The sequence below is a fragment of the Colias philodice genome, chromosome 1 (assembly GCF_061535455.1).
Source record: "Colias philodice isolate Cphi_HAF_F1 chromosome 1, ilColPhil1 Martin Lab GWU primary, whole genome shotgun sequence".
NCBI lineage: Eukaryota > Metazoa > Arthropoda > Insecta > Lepidoptera > Pieridae > Colias > Colias philodice.
The window spans coordinates 10,113,120-10,137,137 of record NC_143086.1 but is presented as its reverse complement, the minus strand read 5'-3'; the positions used below and the strand labels follow the sequence as shown (position 1 = coordinate 10,137,137).

General features: G+C 31.3%; 2 protein-coding genes and 1 long non-coding RNA gene across 4 annotated transcripts in view; 2 read left to right on the top strand and 1 right to left on the bottom strand.

The window, feature by feature from the left end:
• Positions 1-20,027, bottom strand: part of alpha-Man-IIb (alpha-Mannosidase class II b) — a 67,187-nt gene extending 47,160 nt beyond the window's left edge. The window contains exons 1-2 of one of the 2 annotated variants that reach the window (XM_089697169.1): positions 19,954-20,027; positions 17,240-17,374 (exon numbers count right to left, since the gene is read on the bottom strand). In XM_089697169.1, coding sequence (XP_089553295.1) covers positions 17,240-17,369 — 130 coding nt within the window. In that variant the 5' untranslated portion in view covers positions 17,370-17,374; positions 19,954-20,027. Of the gene's footprint in view, positions 1-17,239; positions 17,375-19,829 lie in introns of both variants that reach the window. The other variant, XM_089697161.1, reaches the window with a different exon arrangement.
• The window catches only part of LOC149491307 (uncharacterized), a 43,631-nt gene that overhangs the window by 1,320 nt on the left and 18,293 nt on the right, over positions 1-24,018 (top strand). The window lies entirely within an intron of this gene.
• On the top strand, positions 20,746-21,250 carry LOC149491308 (uncharacterized). Its single transcript, XR_016316090.1, has 2 exons — positions 20,746-21,027; positions 21,139-21,250. It is a non-coding gene; the product is annotated as an uncharacterized LOC149491308 (long non-coding RNA).

Below are 24,018 nucleotides of genomic sequence, written 5' to 3'. Positions count from 1 at the left end.
GTTAAGTTCCTAATAATGTTCTTAATGAACCAAGCAAAAACATCTTTTATACACATATTTCCTCAATCACTCAGTATACGTTCGCCACTCATTATTATCGTTAAGGATGAAGTTAAATATTTAAAATAAATATATAACTATTATCGAGTAATTGAATATTATAGATGTGTTTCACAATCTTTTGCTTACCAAAACATAACAAAAATTATATGAAACTATATTTTACCATATTTTATAACATTTGAATTATAGACCGCTTCTAAGTTCTGTCCCCGACCGATTCAACTTGTTGGATAATAGCTTTTATGACTAATTTTCTCTATTACTTACACTCAATTATAAATCAAACGGCCAATTTAACATGAATAATAAATGCAGTTGAGTGAGTTAAACCTCTTTCTCTATAACATAGAATTTCTGATCCGTTATTTTTCCATTGCACTATTTCAAATAATAATGATTATTGATTTGTTTATAATACTACTGCCTCCCTGGTACAGTGGTTAACGCGTGAGCGTAGAACGGTAGAATTAAGGGTCCCTCGTTCCTAGTGAAGAGGAAGAAAATAAATGTTTGTGCCTGGGAGGACACAGAAGGCTGATCACCTACTTGTCCGTAAAGAAAATCGATCTATGAAACAGATGTACACGGGGACACGATGCTTCAGTTGTATAATATTCGTTATTCAAATAAAAATTCTTCTTGCAGAGTGTATTTTTTCCATTAAAAAAAACATCACACAAAAAAGTTTAGTTATCCTTACTTTTTTGAGATCAAGAATCTAGAACTAATTTTTTCTCGGAAAGTTGCTATGCCAGTAGAACTTTTACTTCAAGTTACATTTTTTTGTAGAAAAACCTTCTCGAAGTTTTGATACAGACGACGTTCATTGAGTAAAAATACCACATGAGAAACACCAGCTTCTAAATACCTTAATTGGTTTAGCATAATATATAAAAAAATACAGTCGAATTGAGAATCTAATCCTGTTTTCCATTTCCGTTACTTCCGTTTCTTCGGATTTCAACCTCAAAAGGTTGGTTAAAAATAAACTGCTTCCACAAATACATAATAAAAAAGACATTTTACTTAAATGTGTATATTTAATATAGAAGATGATGACCACATTTAGTTTTTATTTTGCTGCTACTCCTACTTAAAAGATCTTTCCAAATAAATTATGAAAAATGAACAAAAACTTTCACAAAGGTAAAATAGTAGTAAGCTATTATAACAATAATCCTATACCTAACTCTACTCGAAACTCGCCGAAACTATTTTGCCATAGATGTCAACCTAGTGTTAACTATTGCAATTATCTGAATATTAATTTTTTGCGGCAACGTAAACCGAGCCTGAGTTAAACGAGAGGTAAAAGGTTAATTATTTTCAACAACGTAAGCCTTATACGTTTCATAATGGAAGCGAATTAAATCATTTTGCACTTTCAGTGGAAAGCTATCGGGAGTATCTTTTGTTTTCGTTTCAATTATTACTTTGTTCTTTTTAATCTTACAACGTGTCTGTTTTACAGAATATTAAAGGTCTATCTGAGGAAATATTGCAAAAAATGCAATGTCTTTTGAACAATTTAGGTGTAGAGCGATCGCGTAATTGGTAAATGCGTCACGGAAATTGGCCTGACCCAGGGCAAAACAAACGATATTAACTTATACGTTGAGCTTTTACCGACACAGTAGCTCAACCCTAAAAGCTCCGAATAAAAAAACAAAACCGATGAGAACTGAGCGGCTTATTAGCAACTATTATATTGCGCTTTCCTTTTTCCACTTTGGCGAGCCAATCTTTGTTTTTCATTAATTTATGAATTTGTTATTAAATATTGACTCTTTTATACAATAATATCAACCGCAGTCTTAGTTTAGTTTTTAACGTGTAAATATTATTGATAATATAGAGGATTTGAGTGGAATCAAATCGATTGTAACAGACAAAACAAATACATGATAAAAATTGGAAATAAAGGTTATTTTTAGAGTAAAGGGTTTCATGGGATATATGGAGAGAGATTCATCTTATGGTAGAGCGATTCCGAATCGATACATGTTTGCGACTTTCATTGATTTACACACATAGTTTAACTTACTACAGGTGCAGCAACTAAAACATTTATTGAAAATAAATAAAGGTTGACCAATAGAAATATTGACATTTAATTTAAACAAAAAAACAGCCACTTCCCCTGGTCGTGCCGATGAGCACGATAGCGAATTTACTGGAAAGTGAGAAAGTCAAAAATGTAAGGAATTTCCAGTAATTTCCTTCAAATGCAATCCGGGAAATTACATTGAATATAGTCACAGAATGTCCATATAAAAGGGATAGTAGAAAGGTCTATAAAGCATTCTCTGGCAGAGCGTGGGCTCAATTTAAGCGTAGTCACGTCCGAATATGAACGATTTAAAAAAGCCTTATCTAAGTACTAGATTTCCGCCCGCGGCTTCGCCCGCGTTTGCAAAGGAAAACCCGCATAGTTCCCGTTCCCGTAGGATTTCCGGGATAAAAACTATCCTATGTGTTAATCCAAGTTACCCTCTATATGTGTGCTAAATTTCATTGTAATCGGTTCAGTATTTTTTACGTGAAAGAGTAACAAACATCCATACATCCATACAAACTTTCGCATTTATAATATTACTAGCAATGCCCTGCGGTTTCACCCGCATAGATAGCGATATCGTTACAGTGAAAAGTCTACTATAGGTCGGACTATAGGTTTAATTTTTAATCACATGAAAATCACCTTTACCCCGTCCCGCACTACGGCCTTTTTTTTTGTTTTAGTGGGGAAATCTTTCATAGATACCCTCGGCCTCCGGGGGAGGGGCCGTGGGTTATGTCGGATTCCTACCGACCAAAACCCCACTGTGTTCCGTCAAGACGCATATTGGTAGAATTCCTCCGTGACCCCCGCACTACGGCCTGCTCGAACAGTATACCTACTATTTTCTGTAGATTGACACTTTAAAAAATTCGTTATATCTTTTGAATGGAATATCCAATTCTTTTCATTTAAAAAGTATTTTGCTGGTATTGAAACAGTCTATAGTAAAACATCATTTAATGGGATAAGGATTTATATATGTGTATGGATAACATGGTTTGATTACTGTCGGCACTTCTATTTACTTTGAAAACGTAAAAAAGTTGTTGTAGTAACTAAACTACTGAAGATGGACATATGGTATCGCGGACTTTCTTGTAGATATTGATTCATTCTATAATATCGTAGAACATTTTTTTGTTCTATCTTCAATAGATTCCGCAGCGCACGCGATGACAGAAGTTTTATTGAGGATTTTTTTACACCTTGGGTTACATTATTGCATTTTTGGTAAGGATCTCTAATTTTTTTGAAAATGCAATATAGCCTATGTTGCTCAGTAAAGATGCAGCTTTCTAATGGTGAAAGAATTTTTGAAATCGGTCTAGTAGTTTATGCGTGAAAACCATACATACATACATACATACTTACATACATACTTACAAACTTTTCCTCTTTATAATATTAGTATAGAAGTATAGAAGTATAGATTATGTAACAAAAGCTATTAAAACTTTTCACACATAACCTCGCTCTAATTTACAGAATGGGAAAAAAGAACCTTTTATAAATTGAATTATATGAAAAATATAAGGTAGGTAATAAGAAAAATATGGTAGTTTTTGTATTCAGCATGACTTGAAGGTACAAAAACAAAGTAGGTTATACAAATCATACTTTTTGTATAAAATTTATTTTTATTTCTATTTTATTCATTGAATAGAAGACACACTTATTTTCTCTTTAAGAATTGATATATCATGTACATTATACCTTACACAATTATACCATCCATAGTCAGTTGATACGTTGAATGCCCCAGGCTGATTTCGGGATTCGATATCAAAACAAATTGCAGTCAGGGCTCATTAACGCCATACGTGAATCCTATACCTACTGAACGAATTTAAAAGCGAGCTAACGACTAATACCAAACAAGAATGCATCGTTCATAAGCATCGCCAATTAGTGCACGAAAGCAATCAAACAAAAATGTTAAGCTTCCACGTACACAACGCAAATTCTGCATAAGATTTTTATAAATCCTCGAGTCCTACTTCAAAGTATTGCATTTGACTGGCGAACACTGTCTATAATTAGTAGTAACAATAACCTTGTCTAAATCTTTTATGAAATAAAAAGACCTAATAGTTACCAATTGAGTACCTAATTATGTATTTCTAAGTGACTTTTATTTCGGGAACAATATTACTTTTAAGTAATATGTAAGTACCTATAGGTGAGTTTAGTAGTAAGAGTTCAGAGCGCTCATTTGTATAAATAATAATGTTTGTTTTCTTTGATTGTGTTTTTCCACAAGTAACAATTTATATGATTAAGAATAATTTAATACAATAATTATAATCCCCAAATAAACTATTTTTTATTAAATCGACTTTTTAAAATTATGTATCAATTTAAGAGTTAAAAAATTATCCTCTTTTCTTTCTAATTTATAAATGTCAATATAATCCTTGATAAAATAAAAATCTACACGAATACAACTTGCACTATCTACCTACTATATTAGCCCTTAATACTAATTATGGTGTATAAATTTAAAGCCACAGTGCTAGATATTAAATATTCACACAGGCACAGGGTTGTCGATATCTAAAGAAATATGAGACAGCTATAATCTAAATTTCAATTTAAAGCCTCTGTAGCCCTTATGCTAGTCAGTCGTTGAATAGCCGTTATTTTGTGCCATCCTCCGCTTATGCTATTTTCATACCGCATAGACATACGCAACATGTATGCTTATCAAAGGATCGAGATCTTTTGGTCATATATTCTTTTTAAATATGACGTCACGATTCGATGGATACGATGTAGTTCCTCGAAAAAATAGAACCAAATGTATTTAAAACCATGTACTATTTAATTTAATTAATATTTAATTTAATTTTTTATTTAATTCATAAATATCATTGCACAAATCTGCACTGCTTCACACACCGGGGCTACACACCGGGACTGGATATTCAATTACCAACAAAGGGGACTGACTACTTCTATCAATTTAATGTACCTAGTGTCACTTAATTATTATGTACAAATTATAGGAAGTGTAACTGCATGTATTATGATAATGTCAGTTGAACTTTTTTAATAGATGATTATGTAAAAAAATCTTTAAAAATTCAGTTGGATACTGTAATAAAAAGTCAAAACATTACATTCAATACCTTACCTTACATTCAATATATAAAGGAGAATGGGCATTTTACTATGGAAGTTGGGCCTGAACCCTTGAGTTGGACCAATACACATGAGATATTGTTTTTATAATAGATCATAACACATACATAAAGGGAAAAATATATATAAAAAAATAATCAACCGGGTTTTTGTACAGTCACATCAAGTTTTATTTCTTTGTGTATAATATTTTTTGCAATAAATAACTGTTATAAGACAATGACAATATCTTTATGTTACTCCAATTCACTTTCACTTACAAATACGTACTAATCTTAAGCCTTCTAATAACCGAAATACACTAATATTATGTTTTGTAACATGTACCTATACCGTGTTTATTATAATTCAACGTAGTTAGACGTTTTTTTGTGGTTAAACTCAGTCACTCCAGTGACATTTAGATTTATATTTACTTCACTCGAATTAAAAACACCGTTATTGTGCGCAAAATAAGAGCCAAATAAATAAAACTTTTTGCCTTGACTGTACAAGAACCCGGTTGATTTATTTTTTTATTTTATTTTTTTCGTAAGGTATGTGTAATGATCTATCAGAAAAACAATATTTCGTGTGTATTGGTCTTAGCCCAAGTTTCAGACCCAATTTGCCCATTCTCCTTTCAGTGAGTACTTTTTTTCTTCGGCAAAATATACTATCGATATATGGCTTAACCATAGATCATAAATTTCATTTTATTTTATTTTAAATACTCGACTATATTCATGATAAACTTATAATTCTAAAACACATAGGCTAGCTATGAAATATCTCCAAAACCCATATGTATAAAAATTTGATTCTCATTGTAACTACTCCTCCTATTCCTATATAACATCGACCTACATATCTAGAATGGATAAACATTACAGTGCGACATATCGAATACCTTGGTTCCGTTAAATTGTAGGGAGCTGTACCACGAAACGGTAATAAAACTGCACAGGAACCCTATCAAGTGCAAGCGAATTTGTTCACCATCTGTATGTCACAATATGTTCGCAATATCAAGAACTGTATTCGCCGAACTTAAGTCGCACAAACATAAGTCGAAATCACTCAGATATTTTTAAACTTCCGTCTCGCTCTGCAATGAAAAAGGTAAAGAGATGATAACAGGAATCAGATCTTCAACAAAATAAATAAAGATCGTAACGAAAGATAATTCTCAACAGACTAAAGCGCCTTCAGCTTAAACTTTTCATTGGTAATTCGCGTAACTGATCGAAATATGCAAATATATGTAATGAGTTGCCCCTTCTATCTGAAGTATTTCCTGCTTACTTCCAACCACTAAATTCTTATTACTATAATGTTAATAGTACTATTTAGGAGTCAATACATTAAACCCCACTTATGCGCTAAATACCTGCAGTCATTAAATAGCTGCAGCAAAAACCACTCGACAACTTACTATACGTCACTGTACTTTTGTTTTAGTTTTCACGACGCAGTTAAGCGTTTACTTATAATGTACTCCGACCCGATTTAGCTAAATATCCTTAATTCGTTTTCCTTATTTGCTTAATATAATGCTTTGTTGTGATAGTGATTTGATTAATAACTATATGGACGTAATTGAAGATTTATTTGTTCAAGAAACTAGTAAAACTGGTTCTTATGTCACATTGAACGTTTATGCGCTAACACGAGGGTGCAATATTCTGACGACGGACGCGACGTTTTCATTAAGTCATTGTTAGACAAAATACAAAAGCTCGGTATAGAATTTAGATGCTCTAAGATATTATGGAGAATTCAAAGCATCGCCTGAAAGTTTAAGACGCTCCGTTTCTTTTGTTCAACTGGATTTAAAAGTTATACGTTAGAAGGTCTTCATATACAATTTTTATTGTATGCGTTAAAAATGTTTTAATAAAGGGCATAACAATGTCGAAGCTTTTGTTGGTATTTAATCGTAACTTTTTTATCGCTTTTTAACAATAGGCATGACGACAGTATCCATAAATGATCGTATTAGTGTTTTTAAGGGAAAATGTATAATAGATAAATTACATATAGTGACTTAGAAATCTTAAAAACATTAAGATTAATGAGATTATCAATAAAATAAAACATTGAAATACTGCAGTTGGCCATTTTGACTAAAACACGCGTGACGTCACGCTTAAGTAAACAACTCACGTCCGATGTTTTTTGTTGTTATGAATATGTTGAGAATACGCATTTTTATTTATTTTCTATTGTTTCACGTATGCTTTATCGACTCAGAACAGAAATATAATTGCGAATTCACGAATACATGGTTCGGGGTTCTCCGCGCCAACTTTATACTTACAATCATTTCTTATTATTTTCTCGCTTAAAATAATTACTAACACATTTTTGAGCATTATTTTTATGTGGATTCACATTGCAATACTGCACACCACTTATAAACTTTGAAATTCGTTTCTATAACACACATTAAATAAATATTTTTTTAATTTTCTTCGCAATGCGTACAAATAATTACGTATTTACCAAAGTGTGACGTCACGCCTACGCCATGACACCTGCGAGCTGTTTTGGCACAGTTGATAAATATTTTTTGGAAAATGGCTTTTATCTTCGTTAAATTTAAGTATATTACCGAAATATAGGGTTTTTCTTGTATAGTAAACGTATACACACATTATGGAAGAGGATTTCAAAATCTTTCGTCATGCCTATTCTTGTCTATCTAATTATTTTACATTATAGGTATGCTAATATTCCAAAATGCAATTTTGCAAAATAATACGTCACTATTTAAATATTATCAGTTATGCAGACGCTCTTTTCATCAATGTATAAAATTAAAACACAAGCCGAATAAAATCCGCATACCACAATAATTAATGTGCGTCGGCTTTAGTATTCCCAAAATTCAGGGCTTGATTCTCGCAGTCGAGTTCGAGTAATATTATTACAGACGAATAATCAAGCATGCCGATGTTAAACTGTAGGTATACTGAAATTAACAATTATTGTCTGCATTGAACGACTCTCGTAGGCTGAACCGGGCACTTGTCTCTTGTTATTTGAGAGCACAACCCTACTTACCCCGATTCTTGATGAAGAACAATTTTATTATTGATTGCGTAATGCGATGAGCGACCACGTTCGCGTTTCATATTGAAGGTCATACCATGCATTTCTTATAACAAAGAAAGATAATAGCCGTCAAGCTACTGATTTGACTATTGATTTTTAATGCCAATGAAATAATTGAAGTGCTTTTATTATGTAGATGTAAATGTGAAGTCCTCAAAGCATTATCCTCTCTAATAACACTTTGTTACTATTAGGCAGGATAATGCTTAGAGGACTTGAACTCGTTTCTCTACGAAATTATTATGCAGAGTAATAAGAAGTTCAATAATGTATTGTGATGTTCTTTTAATTAACTTGAATACTGTTTACGAAGCCACATATTTATTTGAATGTTAATATGATTTAAAATTAAAGTGAAGTCGTAAACATATGTCATTTAATTAACTATAATGAGAATAATAGAATACTTAAACCAGCGTGAGGCTGAAACGACAGGATATTAATTTAATCAAAAACAATAACAATAAAGAACACTTGTTTTTTTTTTTCCTGCTTTGTAAACAGCTAAAGTTTCTTTAACACAATAATAATTAATAATGACAGTTCTGCACGAAACTTTGTAGAGTTCTAGAAGGTTCTAGATGAATTTTGACAGTTAGACAATGCACTGCATCATCCGTTTTACACGTCTGTCTGAGATCATGTTTATGTCTGCGTAAAAGATATAAACAGTCCTGAGACCTGACACTGTCCAACAAAATTCTTACAAACTGTTGCAGTAAGTTGGGTAAAATATTCACGAAAATAAATACAATTTGTGACCCTTTTCAGAAGTTTGTGTGTCGTATAAAGTATACCTACATTTATTGCATATGGCATTTAGTTTCCACTATTCCATTTTGACAATTGTAAAATGATTTTAAATTTTAAATTTAGGTATGTCTAAAATCAGTTTAAATATATACCTACTTAATAAAACCACTTACAAAACGAACATTTATCTTCATTTATAGGTAAAAAACCTATATTTTATGAGAATAGAACATTATCAGGTAATGTTATTCAATATCAGCATTAAAATAAAATATAAAAGGGACTTTCGTGTGCCAACTAACAATTTACAAAAAATACAAGAAAATAATTTAATATCAACATAAAGCTTACAAGAATATTGCTCCTTCATACGCGCTAGGATATTAAATTCCCACGTGCAGAAATTTCAATAGACGTTGTATTACCATGATGTACCCATCTAGCTTAAGTTGAAACAGCTTTGGACGAATCCATATTTTTAAAATAAAATAATAAAATTTAACGCAGCGTGATAGCAGCGAGGATGTGAATCAGAGAGGCATGATGGCATCGGGTGCAGCCATTACTACTATTTATTATAGCACACTATAAATGCTTACTGAAAACCACGTCTAAATAATTCCCATTTCATTTTTAAAGTTTATTCAAATACGTAGTCAAAACTTGCACACGATATATCCCGTTACCCGTAGCGAGCAATCTGTATCAAAAGTGGAGAATGAAATGAAAAATTCAATTTGCTCTCCGGTCACGAAACTAAAAAATAACAAAGTACAGAAATGTAAATTTCTTTACTTTTTCGCTCCGACGAGATGCAGCAGCTTGTGATATGTACAAACAACGCGACGCGAAAACAATTAGATTGCGCAGAGGGAATCCGTAAAAAGTGATATAATAAAACGATTATTGCAAACAATACAAGTCAAACATAAACTTTACCAAAGTCTAAACTAGATAACAAATGTTGGTGTTACTCGCTGCACGCTGGTACAATTATTTATCTATATAATATTATAGCGATAATGTAAGACGTGCCTTTAATGACCGTAGGTTAAATTATCAAATATTTATTTAACACTAGCTGTGCCCGCGACTTCGTCCGCGTGGAATAGTGACTGCATAGTAGTTACTACTTAACTTTTATTGAATAAACACGTACTACCATAAATAATTAAAAAAAAAATTAATAAAATTTATTACTAAACTGAGCTAAAAAAATAAATGTCTAATTAATTTTCTACGTAAATTTTATTTTAAATTATGTAATATTATTTTTTAGGCACCAGGAAAACGGACAAACAGACAAACAGACAAAAAAAATTTTAACGATAGTTTTGGGTTTGGGATCGATTTAGTAATAACCCCTGCTAATTTTTTTTTACATATTTTCATTGTACAGACACCACTTTTCTAGAATTTTATTATATGTATTGATGATTTTAACAAGTATATAAATGACTGGTTGTAAACATGTAAGACGTGAACGAGCTACTCAAATCCAGACTTTTCAGACAAGAGCACCTCCATGTCGTAAGTCTTGACACTTGACACAGCATGAGGCAGGAAATTGGCTTTTCTTTGTTGTCGATTGCAACAACCAGGAGCGTTCGTCTTGAAGCATTCGACATGTTTAGATGTATTGCATTATTGAACATTTACCTCATGTATTTACTACATTTCACTTGCCCAGTTGCCAGGATGTAAAGAAGTTTTCATTTCGCGGCATCTTAACTATAGCGCGGGTGTTAATTTCATAAACTTTTTTCTCTTCGATGCCGGTATCACAAGCTATTTAGTTAGATATTATGATAGTATGCTGCAGCTGTATGGCCTGATGAAGCGTGGTGCATGCCTATGCAGGTCTCTTTTTATACAAAGATTTTAAGGTAGCAAATTTTATTTACTAAATCAACATAATCATATGACCATAGAAAGATTTTCGGAACATATTTACATTGTTAAAATAAATATATTTCCATCCTGTTAAAATTCAACAAAATATGATTCATGCATTAAATACGAAATAACTTTGCTTTAATATTGCGGCTTATTTATTTTCGATTTTAAGTAAAATACAAAAACAATTAACACGTTTTATTTGATTGTATACGTTTTGATTCGTAAAGTCCACCTCGGTAATTGGAAAGCCGATAAAATTTAGAATAAGATTGTTCGCGTAAATAATACCTTTTGTACAAATATAAAATCTAAAGGTTTCAGCTTTCATACAGCTCGTTAGGCAAGAAATAAATACCAATGGTTTATTCAAACCAAATATGTATTTAGCTTTGTATCGATATTATACTAGTTTGTGTTTGTGAAAATAAATGTTAAAAATACTTTGAAAGCAAAAAGTTGCTATTAAATAAATGTATTTAAAACTAAAACGCTTGAAAATTGAATTTCTTTTACGCGACAAAATGTGATTAGTTACGTACATTCCGATAACAGAATTAAAGGTAAAGCAGAAAAATTGAATAAAATTCTTACTTGGAGTTAATAATAAAATATATTTAGGTCTGACTGATATTATTTTCAGTATAAACTAAACATAATTTATGTAGATTGTAGATATGTAAATCTCCAGCATACTGCCGACAGTTAGTCTCCATATATGAGTGAGTCGCGGAAGATTGGGCTTAGTTTTCTTTACTAACACTATTAATTATAATTAAAGTATCGGCATGCATCTCGAAACCACTTTGTATTATTACGTGTACCTACATAAAATATTGCGAAACTTCAGACACGCCACAGATTTTAATGAAGTAAAATGATAAAATAAAAACTATCCATCTTCATTAATTATTGTGAAAGATATTCGCGTTATTATATGCCAGGCTTTGTATTTTAAACAACCAAATATAATAAAAAGGACTTTTATAATTTCGTATCTCTTTCATTTGTTACTTATTATAGTTTTAATTAAGCGAAATGCAGTTGAACATTACCAATAGTTATATCTATAACTACTAATATTATAATTATAAATATTTATATAATCTCTGGAACAACGGGTCCAATTATTGAAAATATTATGTTAGATAGTCCATTTTCGAGGAAGACTATAGGCTGTATCATCATACTAAGACCAATAGAAGGGAAGCAATGCGGATAAAACCACAGGGCACATTTAGTTAATTATAAACGATTTTTACTTAAGACAGATTTAAAGCGTGCGCATCGAGGAAACTTGAGTAAAATGCATTTGATACTGAAATAATTACCAGTTCAAACGGTCTGATGTAGTAACAGGTTAAAGGTAAGATATAATTAACTTGACGAGCTAGTCAACAATCAACACGTCTCGAGGGAATTTAATTATATGCTACTGTTATTAATAAAAGATTATGATTTTTATTAAGTGCTGCGTTCATAGCTTGTTTAAAGATGTAACTACAAAAAAAACTTTAGCTAAATTAGACACAAAATTATTAGACAATTTAAAAAACAGCACCTTACACCGCCATACCATAACAACCAATCTTAATGAATAACAATTTTGCTTGGACAAAGTTACATAGATGCATGACACATAGACTAGAGTAGATAATTTTTGAAACAAAAAAAAATCGCAGTCGGATGAAACCCATTAGAAAAGGAGGGGAATATGATAAAAATAAAAGGAAAAATAAATTACGGCCAATCCGAGTTCGGGAAGCGGGAGGGGGGAGCTTTTAAGAGAAAAAAATGGTTTCTCTCGATTTCCGACAAAACTACAAGTCCTATAGAAAAAAGTTCAATGGCAAAGTTGTAGGTAATTAAAAGTTCTACAACTTTTGTATTCACAATTTTTTCACATTACCTAAAAATTTAGGTGAAAAATTCAAAAAACCAAGATTTTGGTCTTTTATTTCTATCTACTTCAAAATTTATTTTTTTTCTACGAAATTTGGTGGAAACTTACTTTATTATGTCCCAAATACACTGTAATTTATTTGATTGAAAATATTTATTTTTTCGCCTTATTTTGAATTAATACCAAAAAAACAACCTAATTTTCAATCGAAAAGTCACCCGTCAAAATATCAGCTTTTTTCAAAAACTTGGGGTGCCTTTTATTCATTGAAATCTCTACTTTCATATGGTTTAAAAAAAAATAAACACCACAATAGTAAATGTTCTCAGGAAATGCATACAAACAGTCTGAAAATTAGCTTTTACTAAATCAGGCACACTTCTCGAACTACCTGAAATGTTTTTATCGACATCATTTTGCTTTTGAATATGCTGTAAAATATTAAACTTAGAACAGATAATTATTTTTCTTTTGAAATATTACCGAAAAGCCGATACAAGAGAAGATATAGAGTTCAAGAAGTGTGCCTGATTTAGTAAAAGCTCATTATCACACTGTTTGTATGCATTTCCTGAGAACATTTACTATGGTGGTGTTTATTTTTTTTACACAATATGAAAGTAGATTTCAATGAATAAAAGGCACTCCAAGTTTTTGAAAAAAGCTGATATTTTGACGGGTGACTTTTCGATTGAAAATTAGGTTGTTTTTTTGGTATTAATTCAAAATAAGGCGAAAAAATAAATATTTTCAACCAAATAAATTACAGTGTATTTGGGACATAATAAAGTAAGTTTCCACCAAATTTCGTAGAAAAAAAATAAATTTTGAAGTAGATAGAAATAAAAGACCAAAAACTTGGTTTTTTGAATTTTTCACCTAAATTTTTATCATATTCCCCTCCTTTTCTAATGGGTTTCATCCGACTGCGATTTTTTTTATCTTTTCATTATTTTCAAAGGCTTCTACCCCAGTCTAACATGCCATACTACCAAATCGATACTTCGCAATTCTAGCGAAATTTTTATTATATTATTATAAGTCAATTTTGAACCGGAATGCCTTCCGGTTCGACGGGACGCACACAGCTAAGAAATATGTACCTATGTGCGCCTATATACGGAAATTATCTAATAATACATTGATTCCTATTTTAGTATGGACATCATCTAAATACACAATATAATATGCAAAAATAACATCTGTTTAAATACCAATTTGCATATTCAACGGGAACAGTTATTTTCTGAACATCTCATATTTTTAGCAACTCAAATCCACTTGCGACGCTACTATACTATAGTCACAAAAGTTGTTTAAAAGTAAAAAAGCGGAAATAAAAAAAAACATATTATATGAGTCAGTTAAACATGGTTAAACAGAAATAAATTATTGTTATTATACTTTTTTATATATGCGTTAGTAATAGTATTGAAAAAAAGAGTTCAAATTATTGCTAAAAGATTTCCTCAACCACGTGTATTTTTTTGGATATGCAGTACGGCAATACTGAATGGCATCGTATTTTCGTAGACAAAAATTTCGAAGTAAAGGAGAAATTTCGAATAATACGATACTTAGTGATGGTACGTGATCCGTGGTACGTCTTTCTTATTTTTTGTTGTATTATTTTTAAATAGTTTTATGACACAAAGAGGGATTTTACTTCAGATTTTGTTCAAAATCTTTATAAACTACTCGCTTTCCAGCCGCGGCATCGCCCGCGCAGTCAAAGAAAAACCCACATAGTTCCCGTTCCCGTGGGATTTCCGGGATAAAGCCTATCCTATGTCCTTTCGCGGGTATCAAAATATCTCTATACCAAATTTCATGCAAATTGGTTCAGTAGTTAAGGCGTGATTGAGTAACAGAGAGACAGACAGACAGAGTTACTTTCGCATTTATAATATTAGTATGGTATCGGTTCGCCCTCTCCACACAATGCTTGTAACACGACGTACAACAGATCAATGAGAGTTTTAGTGAAATAAATGTATATTCTAAATCCAAACAAGTAAAATATACAACATGATACAAGTACATACAATATACTTTTAGAAATTGTCAACCTCCTCATTCGTGAAGTCAATTATTAATAACCCAACCGCTGATTACCAAGATTTGCAATGCTCGCAATGCTTGATTGCGTTTAAGATGCAAGTTTATCTCAAAGGAACAAGACAGGGAAATAGCACAAAGGATTTGAAAGATAAAGTGTACAAACAAATTTGAACAATATTTTTCTCGTTTGTTAAAGAGATATAAAATAGAGACAATCTAAAATTTATAGAGTTATGGAAACTATAAAACCTTTACAAACAATGAAGAAAATACGAACAACAAGACGAAGTGTGTTAATTACACGACTGCCCAAAAAGAGGGCAACAATTTCAGGTTACATGTTTGCAATTTTCCGTTCCACGATACCATTTAAAATATACCTAAGCGGATTTATATGTATGAGGCATTGTTACAAGGTTACAACTGTCTCCGTTATACAAATTAAATAAGCAAGGTTGGAGTTGTGTTTCTGCTTTTCGAATAATCAGCTCTTATCAAGCAAATGAAGAACGAAAAGCCGTAAAACGTAGACATAAACTAAATGAGGAAATGAGGTCCCGTGTTGGACTCGATACACCCAGACATACGTACCTACATCTGTTACACGTATCCATTAATTTTCCGGCCAAGTAGATAATCTACATGAGCTTTGATTGAAATCATATCTAGCGGTCTCTATTGAGAATTTAATCCAGTGCGTTGAGGTTATATAGCTAACCACAGAGTAGCGGTGACGCAAATAATATCAATGCATGATAAATAATGCATTATAAATAGATAAATTTGCAAATAGGATTAATTAAAACTAAAAATAAATATGATGGCGCTTCAGATTTATTTCAACGCCGACATCAAAGAAACAACTGGAAACAACATAGGTACTTGTCTTTTAAGTGCTTAAATATATAAACTGAATTATTTGAATAATAGAAATACGATATAATTTTTTCCAGTATGTTAAGACTAGAAGATTTGTGCACGTCATATAGCCGTTTTATTTATAGTCTGATGGCACGCTGCACGGTGATCCAGCAGACGCGTAGTTTCTAACGAATAGTTATTGCTGTACATTTTATTTGTAGATACGATTACAAGTGAAATATTCAAAATGTGCATAACGCGAAAACAATTGTGGTTAACTGTAACTCTTAGAACTAATTTATGGTCTATTTAAGGTATTCTCATTTAAATTCATTACAAGCTAGGAATAAAACGTATGCATTAGTATTTATTTTTAACTGAATTAAACAAAAGTAGGAGATTCTTTGTTCGCTTTTATGTATCTTTTTATGTATCGATATTTTCGCCAATAGTGAACCGATAAATTCTTTTGAAGTAGAACTTCTTTAGGCGCGTTGAGAGAAAAATTACATGGTCGCGTCATGTCTATACCGTCACGTCATGGAGTAAGGCGACGAATTAGAATCTTTGAATCTTAACGTGTGTTCGGCTCACACGCTCTTTTTTATTAATCCATACTAATATTATAAATGCGAAAGTAACTCTGTCTGTCTGTTACTCAATCACGCCTAAACTACTGAACCAATTTACATGAAATTTGGTATGGAGATATTTTGATACCCGAGAAAGGACATAGGCTACTTTTTATTGCGAAATATGTACCACGGGCGTAGCCGGGGCGGACCGCTAGTTATCTATAATTAACGTAGAAAAATAGAAAAATAATTTGCATTATTACGTTCCTATATTGGCTCTAATATCTACAAGCAAAAGTTGTGCTCATTAATCCGTACCATCGTCAATGCAACCTCATGTGAAATGGATTTATACTAAAAAGACGCGCTTGAATGTACAAGTTCTAAGCTGACTTATTACGAATCACGCTATTGAATTTTCAATTCATAAATGTTTAAATGTATCCATAGAGGAAAATCGTATATACTTAATGATTCTATAGCTTCTCTCATTGAATATCAGAGCTTTATCTTTTTATCTTAAAATACACAAGCTTTTGATGAAATTTTCGTTTGATGGTAAGCTTATAAAGGGAGTTTGGTGACCTAGGATTTAACACGCTTTACTTATCATTACTTTTGAATTTATATACATCATATGCCTCTGGAAATTTTTCTTTTAATTTATTTATAACCTACGCCGCTGAAAGTTCAGGCGCCGCGCCCGTAGAACTCCGTATACCTTACCTTCTCCATAATATAATCTTGGAAAACTGAAAGACGGCAGCCAGTTGAGATTTCCACTCTTCCTCTTTCTCCATCTAGAAATCTCTAGAAATATCCACTTACTTGGTTTCGGGTAAGAAGCCGGTGTCACAGTGTAGTAATAGCAGTATATACCGAAGGCCAGCGCCAGAAACGACAGGATCAGGAATCGGGTTGAGAAGGGCCGGCACCGGAGCAACCGTAGCGACCGCATGGTGACTGTTTGACAAAAATATTTCATTACCATTTAATTTTTTTCTTTTTAGCACTTTTAAAAGAGAACAAACAGATCATTAAAATCGCTTAAAACTTAGTACAACAGTATTATCGCTTCAGAAAAATTTATTCCAGACATTGTAGAATATTTTATTACTATTTATGTACAAAGTCAGATAGGTTGTTGTATAAAAAAAAAAAAAAAAAAAAAAAAAGATAAGGCCTGAGTATTTTAATAAGTGCACAAAAACTTTAAATAACGGCGCATTGTTGACCGACATAATAGGTATAAATAGTTTTTCCTTGTATGTAGTTATTTACGTATCAATTTATCTTGCTCGTACCTAAGTATATGTGATTCGAACGGGGCATTTAATGCAATGTATTTTAATGAGGAATACTTAAATTAGAGGGCAACTGAAAAGGATGTTTTTTTTTAATGAGAATAGATTATTATTTATCAATAACGATATAAAAATGTTTTATTTCAATAATTACATATAATTACCGGCATAGCATGGATTTGTATCTTAATTAAGTAATGGTCTCCTTTTAAGAACATAAAAGTTGAACTACTACGCGCAACTATTGCGTGATTTTGGTTCGAGACGGATTTTTCATTGCATTTACAATTCTTAAGAAAATATGTAGTAGGATTATAAACGATTTCTAAATCATCACTAATATAACGATATTATAACATCCAGTCGCAAATATAAAATATATTTTCGCAAAGCAAAAAATTGTTAGGTTCATAGTTTTGTTAGATATAAATTGGTGCCATGAAATATTTTATTGTATTATGACAAAATTAGTATGTATTATTTTTTTGTTTTATCTTGTGGCAGATACAAATTGGTGTAAAAAATGACAATAAGAATTATTATACATAATAGATAAGATCACTTATTTCATAAATGATCTATTTTTTTTAATGATTACCCATTAGGTAAAGTTTATCAAAATATCATTTTTAAGATTAAAAGATATAAAATGTAACTGCTTATTTTATTTTACTATAATTTTAAATTTATTACTTTTTGGCTGTTTTAATAATGAAAACATTTTTGTTTCTTAATTTCAATTCTGTATTATGACATTAATTGATGTTATAAAAAATTGGGCACCACTATAGTGGTACTACAACATACCACAGCCAGTAAAATTAATACAATGTACAAATATTTTAAATACATATATTAAATACAAACTTGTATTTTCAATACAGTATAAAGTTTGAGATGCTCTATACAACATTGTAAGGTAAATGGAGCCCGGGCTATTCGCAGGGAACAAGTTCAGATATCTTCAAAGGGGCTGCTTTCAAAATCATTCACATTGTATAAAAATAGGGCAAGATGGGTACCATTTAATGGTACTTTGAATTTTGTAGTCTTTTACAATTTATTGAATTAAAATCAAAAATATACCCCGGTGGGCTAACCAACATATTTACATGTGCTCCTGAAATACAAACATCCAGTAGATAGAGTTTTAATTTTTAAGAATCAAAATTAAATCTTATTCTTCTTAAAGACCATTTAAAACAATAAATTGATATGAAATAATATTATACATTAAAATAAAACTAAAATAACCAAAAAGTGGAATTTTAAGTGTATTTATAATTTTAAACATCAAAAATTTTAAACCATTACCCACACGATCATAGATCATGAGTAAAATGTAGACATGGGTAGGTAATGCGTGTAATAGTACAAAAGTAATATCACTTTGACACGTAATGCAACATCACGCATTACGCATCAGTTACAAACATCACTCGCATCACTCACTTTTTTTATTTTGTTGTACATTTGCTTGCTTTCATTACAATTATTAACAAACAACATAAAGTACGTGGCCAAGTATGAAGGAAAATCAACTACATTTTTTAAATATTTACTTAAATTGTAATTTTACGATATGTAATAACTAATAAGTATTGCAGTTATTATTGCTATTTTTCAATATTATGATCTGTAATACTTCACATATCACCATTAATATAATATAAACATTATAATATTATTAATGTCATCATTTCATTAAAAATCGATCGGGTAATGTGTGATGTTACGGAGTAATATCACTTCCGTGGAAGAGATGCGTGATGTTGCATTACTATTTGACGTACTGTTTTGCGCATGTCTAGTAAAATGCTTCCCATAATTTAATTAAAAATTTTCAAATGAGATAACCATTTTTTTTAATTAATTCTACGTAAGTTTATTACTTTATTATACAAACTTTAAACTTTTTAGAGTTATACAATCGCTGTGCAAAGCATGAATTCTTATAATTTAAACAAAAAACAACATATTTGCGTGAAAAAAATTTAACATCTTAAAGCGTACAACTTTGGTACAAAAACTGAGACCACCACATTAACCTTCCTAAAACTTGTAAACATGTAAACAGTTTAAGATTCCAAGTGTCGCATAAATTAAATACTTACATTTAAAATGATTTTTTTAATGTAATAAAGTTTCCTGTCATTTTAATTTCAAATTTATAAAAATTAGCGGCAATAATAATGACGATAATAATTGAACACTAGGTAGTCGCAACAACAAACTCACGCTAGTCAACAGCGAGCGCTGCAGTACACCGAACAATACCGATTGCTGTTCGGAAATCGGCATCTGACTCTTCTTTCTTCACCAGAAATACAGTAGGGCATAGATACAAGCAGTTTGGTTATCTGACTTCAGGTATTGCCAACTACAAACTGCTGTACTTTGGGAACACCGAATTTTAGAAATATTAAATCATACACTAAAAACGTTAAACTTAAAATTTTACATAGTTAGGATTAGAAAAAAGCTAAAATTATATATATGTGATTACTGCGCATCTATATAAATGAAATCCGTTTTCCTTGGTCACGGCATCACGCGTGAACGGGTGGACCGATTTCGATAATTATTTTTTTATAATATTCCTTGAAGTAGGTACGAGGATGGTTCTTAGGGAAAGAAAACATAAACATGTACCATGGGCGAAGCCGGGCGGACCGCTAGTTTTCAATAAAAAGTAATAAAATCTTAAAAAAATAAAATTTTTACCAAAAAAATTGGTTGTCTGTAAAGTCGGTTTACTGACGATAGTTGAACGTGACAACGTCCGATTGTGCTTCTTTGTCGCTCGTTCCGCGCTCTCGCTTGCACTTTAAGCCTTAGTAACCCTGTAGCAGGTTTAAAAGTTAAGTGAGTAAGAATCAGGAGTAGAAAGTAATGGTTAAGAAATTTTCTTTCTAATTATTATGATAATACATGGAACGCCTCAGCGCGAGGTAACGCAGCATGAGTCATGTTTTTTCGTGCGTGCAGCCGGCTCTATCGAATTATAAGGCGTTGTCACGTCAAAAATTAAAACATTATAGGTCTACCAGAATCTGATGGCATATTTATATTTACGAAATAAAAGATTTTCATATGGCAATTTTATTTGACAACTATCAAATTGGTTGTCAAATTATTTGTCTTCTTTGCAATTGATGAATAATTTTTAGGATTTTGTCTAAAAAATCTTCGAAAATGTCGAAAAAGCCGCTGCGATCACAAGCAAGAGGTGTTGTTTATAATGTGTATAGAAAAACATTCGATGAAGAAGGGTCAAACACATCACAATTTTCAATTTTGAATATTTTATTGGTAAGTTGGACTTACCCGTTTTGATACTTAAAATAAAAAATATTATAAGTAGGTAACTATAATATTGTTTGTTGATTACTTACAATATAATTTTATGAAAACTTATTACAGGAGTTTCCAATACGGCTATTCGTCAAGTCCAAGCTGTCCAAGTCAATTTTATAATGTGTGTATATTTAATACTTACGAAAATAAACATAGTTTTATTTTATTTTTATTTTATTTTATAAAAAAATATTAGCAATCTAGTTTTGATCTACATTATCATTACATCCATATTTTTACATGGCATAATGATAATGAATATACAAATATAGGTATGTGTAAATAATAGTATGTATTACATAGATAAAAGTAATATGTATATTATACATGTGAGTATGTACCTACATAATATTAAGTGGATATCTCATTATTAAGTACAGTATTGTTCACTTATGTAATATGACTAATGATGTTGAGGACAAAATAAAAAATAAGCAGTATCAAGATCGTTCAGTCCATTTTCCCTAGGGTTGCACACCCAAAATTTTGATTTCCCAATTTGCCATCAGATTCTGGTTTACCTATACCTACATCATTGCAGGAGATCCAAACTAGGCTTTAGCCTTTATTTTACTATTTTTTTAGCTTTTATTTTACTATAAGTAAAAAATATTAATTTAATAAAATGTTATTGAAGTTACTTCTATATGCGTGTTGAGATAAAAATTTCAAGATCGCGTCATATCAATACTAATACCGTCACGCCTTAAAGTAAGGCGACTTTGGTATCTTTCAATCTTGCCAAAGAAGTTTCACTACTGACACGTGCGTTTGGCACACACCCTCGTTTTGCATTTCACCTCATTTCACCAATTTCACCTCACAGATATAACTGCATTTATAATATTTTTCATATCGGCTATTTCTCCCTAAATTCTCCGTAATTACATATTTTTATACTGACACACCTAGTATCTAAGACTTGATAACTTTCAAATATACCTAAATGTCATTGTCATTTCAAATCATTTCAAGTCATAACTCATCTGTCAAACGTCATAATTTTATTTCAATTTTTATAGGAAATTATAAATTATAATAGTCAATAGTTTTTGTTAAAAAATGTATTAATCCGCTATTCCTTCGGTCTTCTGAGGCAATATTTATCAGATAGATAAGTGTTTTGTTTATATCAATTCTCTAAACATCCTTTGTGTAGTGGTATCCAAGGAAATGAAAAAGCTGATGAGCAAGGTCTGGTGGAGACATGTTTCCCTATCAGAGTTATTTCCATGACTTTGTCAGTTTGCCTAAAATTTACTTGCACGAGTCTTGGGAAAATCTCTGGAAACAAAGTACATTATAAAAAAGAATGCAATATTATAAGTTACAAGAAGTCGTTCCCACTAAACCTTGGTTCAATAAAGTTACAGGCTGTAAGCTTGTAACCTCTTTTGTTATAAGAATGCGTCTTGATCATACATGTTGCCCAGCTCATCTTGCGAGACTGGGTTTTTAAACAGTGCCATTTGTGAATGTGGAACTGATCTAGGAGATATAGATCATATATTTTTTGCATGCCCCTTACTTGATCACTCTTCCTTTATATCCAACCTACTATCTCTTTGTATTCCATTTCCTACTTGTATGTTATGTTTACTACAAAATCCTATAAAGTTCTACAACGCCTTAGCATCATTATATATAAGTAATAATTTAAAGTTATAATAATATAAATATATATGTATATTTGTATCTAGTAACATACGTATCTTTAATATGTAAATAATAATATTAGCTAGTAATCTAAGTACAGTGGAATCCGTTTATAATGACATCGAAGGGAATCGACAAACACGTCATAATAAGCGGACGTCATACAAAGCGTTATGAGAAATGAAAAATCTTTTTTATGTAAATATGTATGTATTTAAGTATTTTAATACAGAAACATAGTATACTTGCGTATGTATACGTACATATTAAATCAAAATCAAAATTGCACGTAATCAGCAGATTATTATAATAACACATACAAGTGTACAGTAAGTACACTGTAATTTTTGACTGCTTTTGTTTTTTCATTTCATTGTAAAAACAGTATCTAATACTATTGTGTATAGAAGACATAGCTTTGGTCCAATTCACATTTTCAATATTGATGTGAACAAATCGTGATAATAATTCTGCAGCTTTTAATGCCTCTTCTGCGGTAGGTAATGGTGATTCCTCGACTTCCTCTTCCCCAACACTTTTCAGTTGTTCCTTAGCACTAATGTTCTGTACGATATTTTCATCGGTGGGTTCTTCGGATTTGAGGAGATCGCTATCAATGACAACATAATCTTCCCACATTTCCGTGTAAAGAATCATGCCGGTCATTATAACCAGACATAATTTATTAAAAATGGGTCATAATAAGCGGCATGTCACTGTAAGGGAAGTCAGTAAATCCGACTTTTTATAAAGAATTTTATATGAAAACCAAACTTCGTAGTGCAATTACATCATAATAACCGGTTGGTCATTATAGGCGGAGTCATAATAAACGGATTCTACTGTATATATAAATATTTGCCAACTCCTCTGACTTAAATCCAAATCTCCTCAACTTATTCCTTACCTTTTAACATACTTGACAAATAGTTACATCTTCTTGCCATAAAAAGCAAAAAAAATGTATTAGTATAATCATGGACGAATATAATATCAATTGATATTATATTCGTCCATGGTATAATCGAGGTTATTAAAATAAAAACAAAAAGAAATTATACGACTTGAACATACCAAAACTTATATGAGAAATCACAAGATTGTATGTTAATTGGGTAGTTTAGAAAGGGTTTTACACTTTAGTAGTTTTACACATCGAATTTTTAATTTAAAATGTTAAATTAGTATTTACATCATTGCATGGTTAGTGACCGCCTCCTCGGTACAGTGGTTGACGCGTGAGCGTAACACCAAGGGGTCCTGGGTTCGATTCCTGGTGGAGACGAAGAA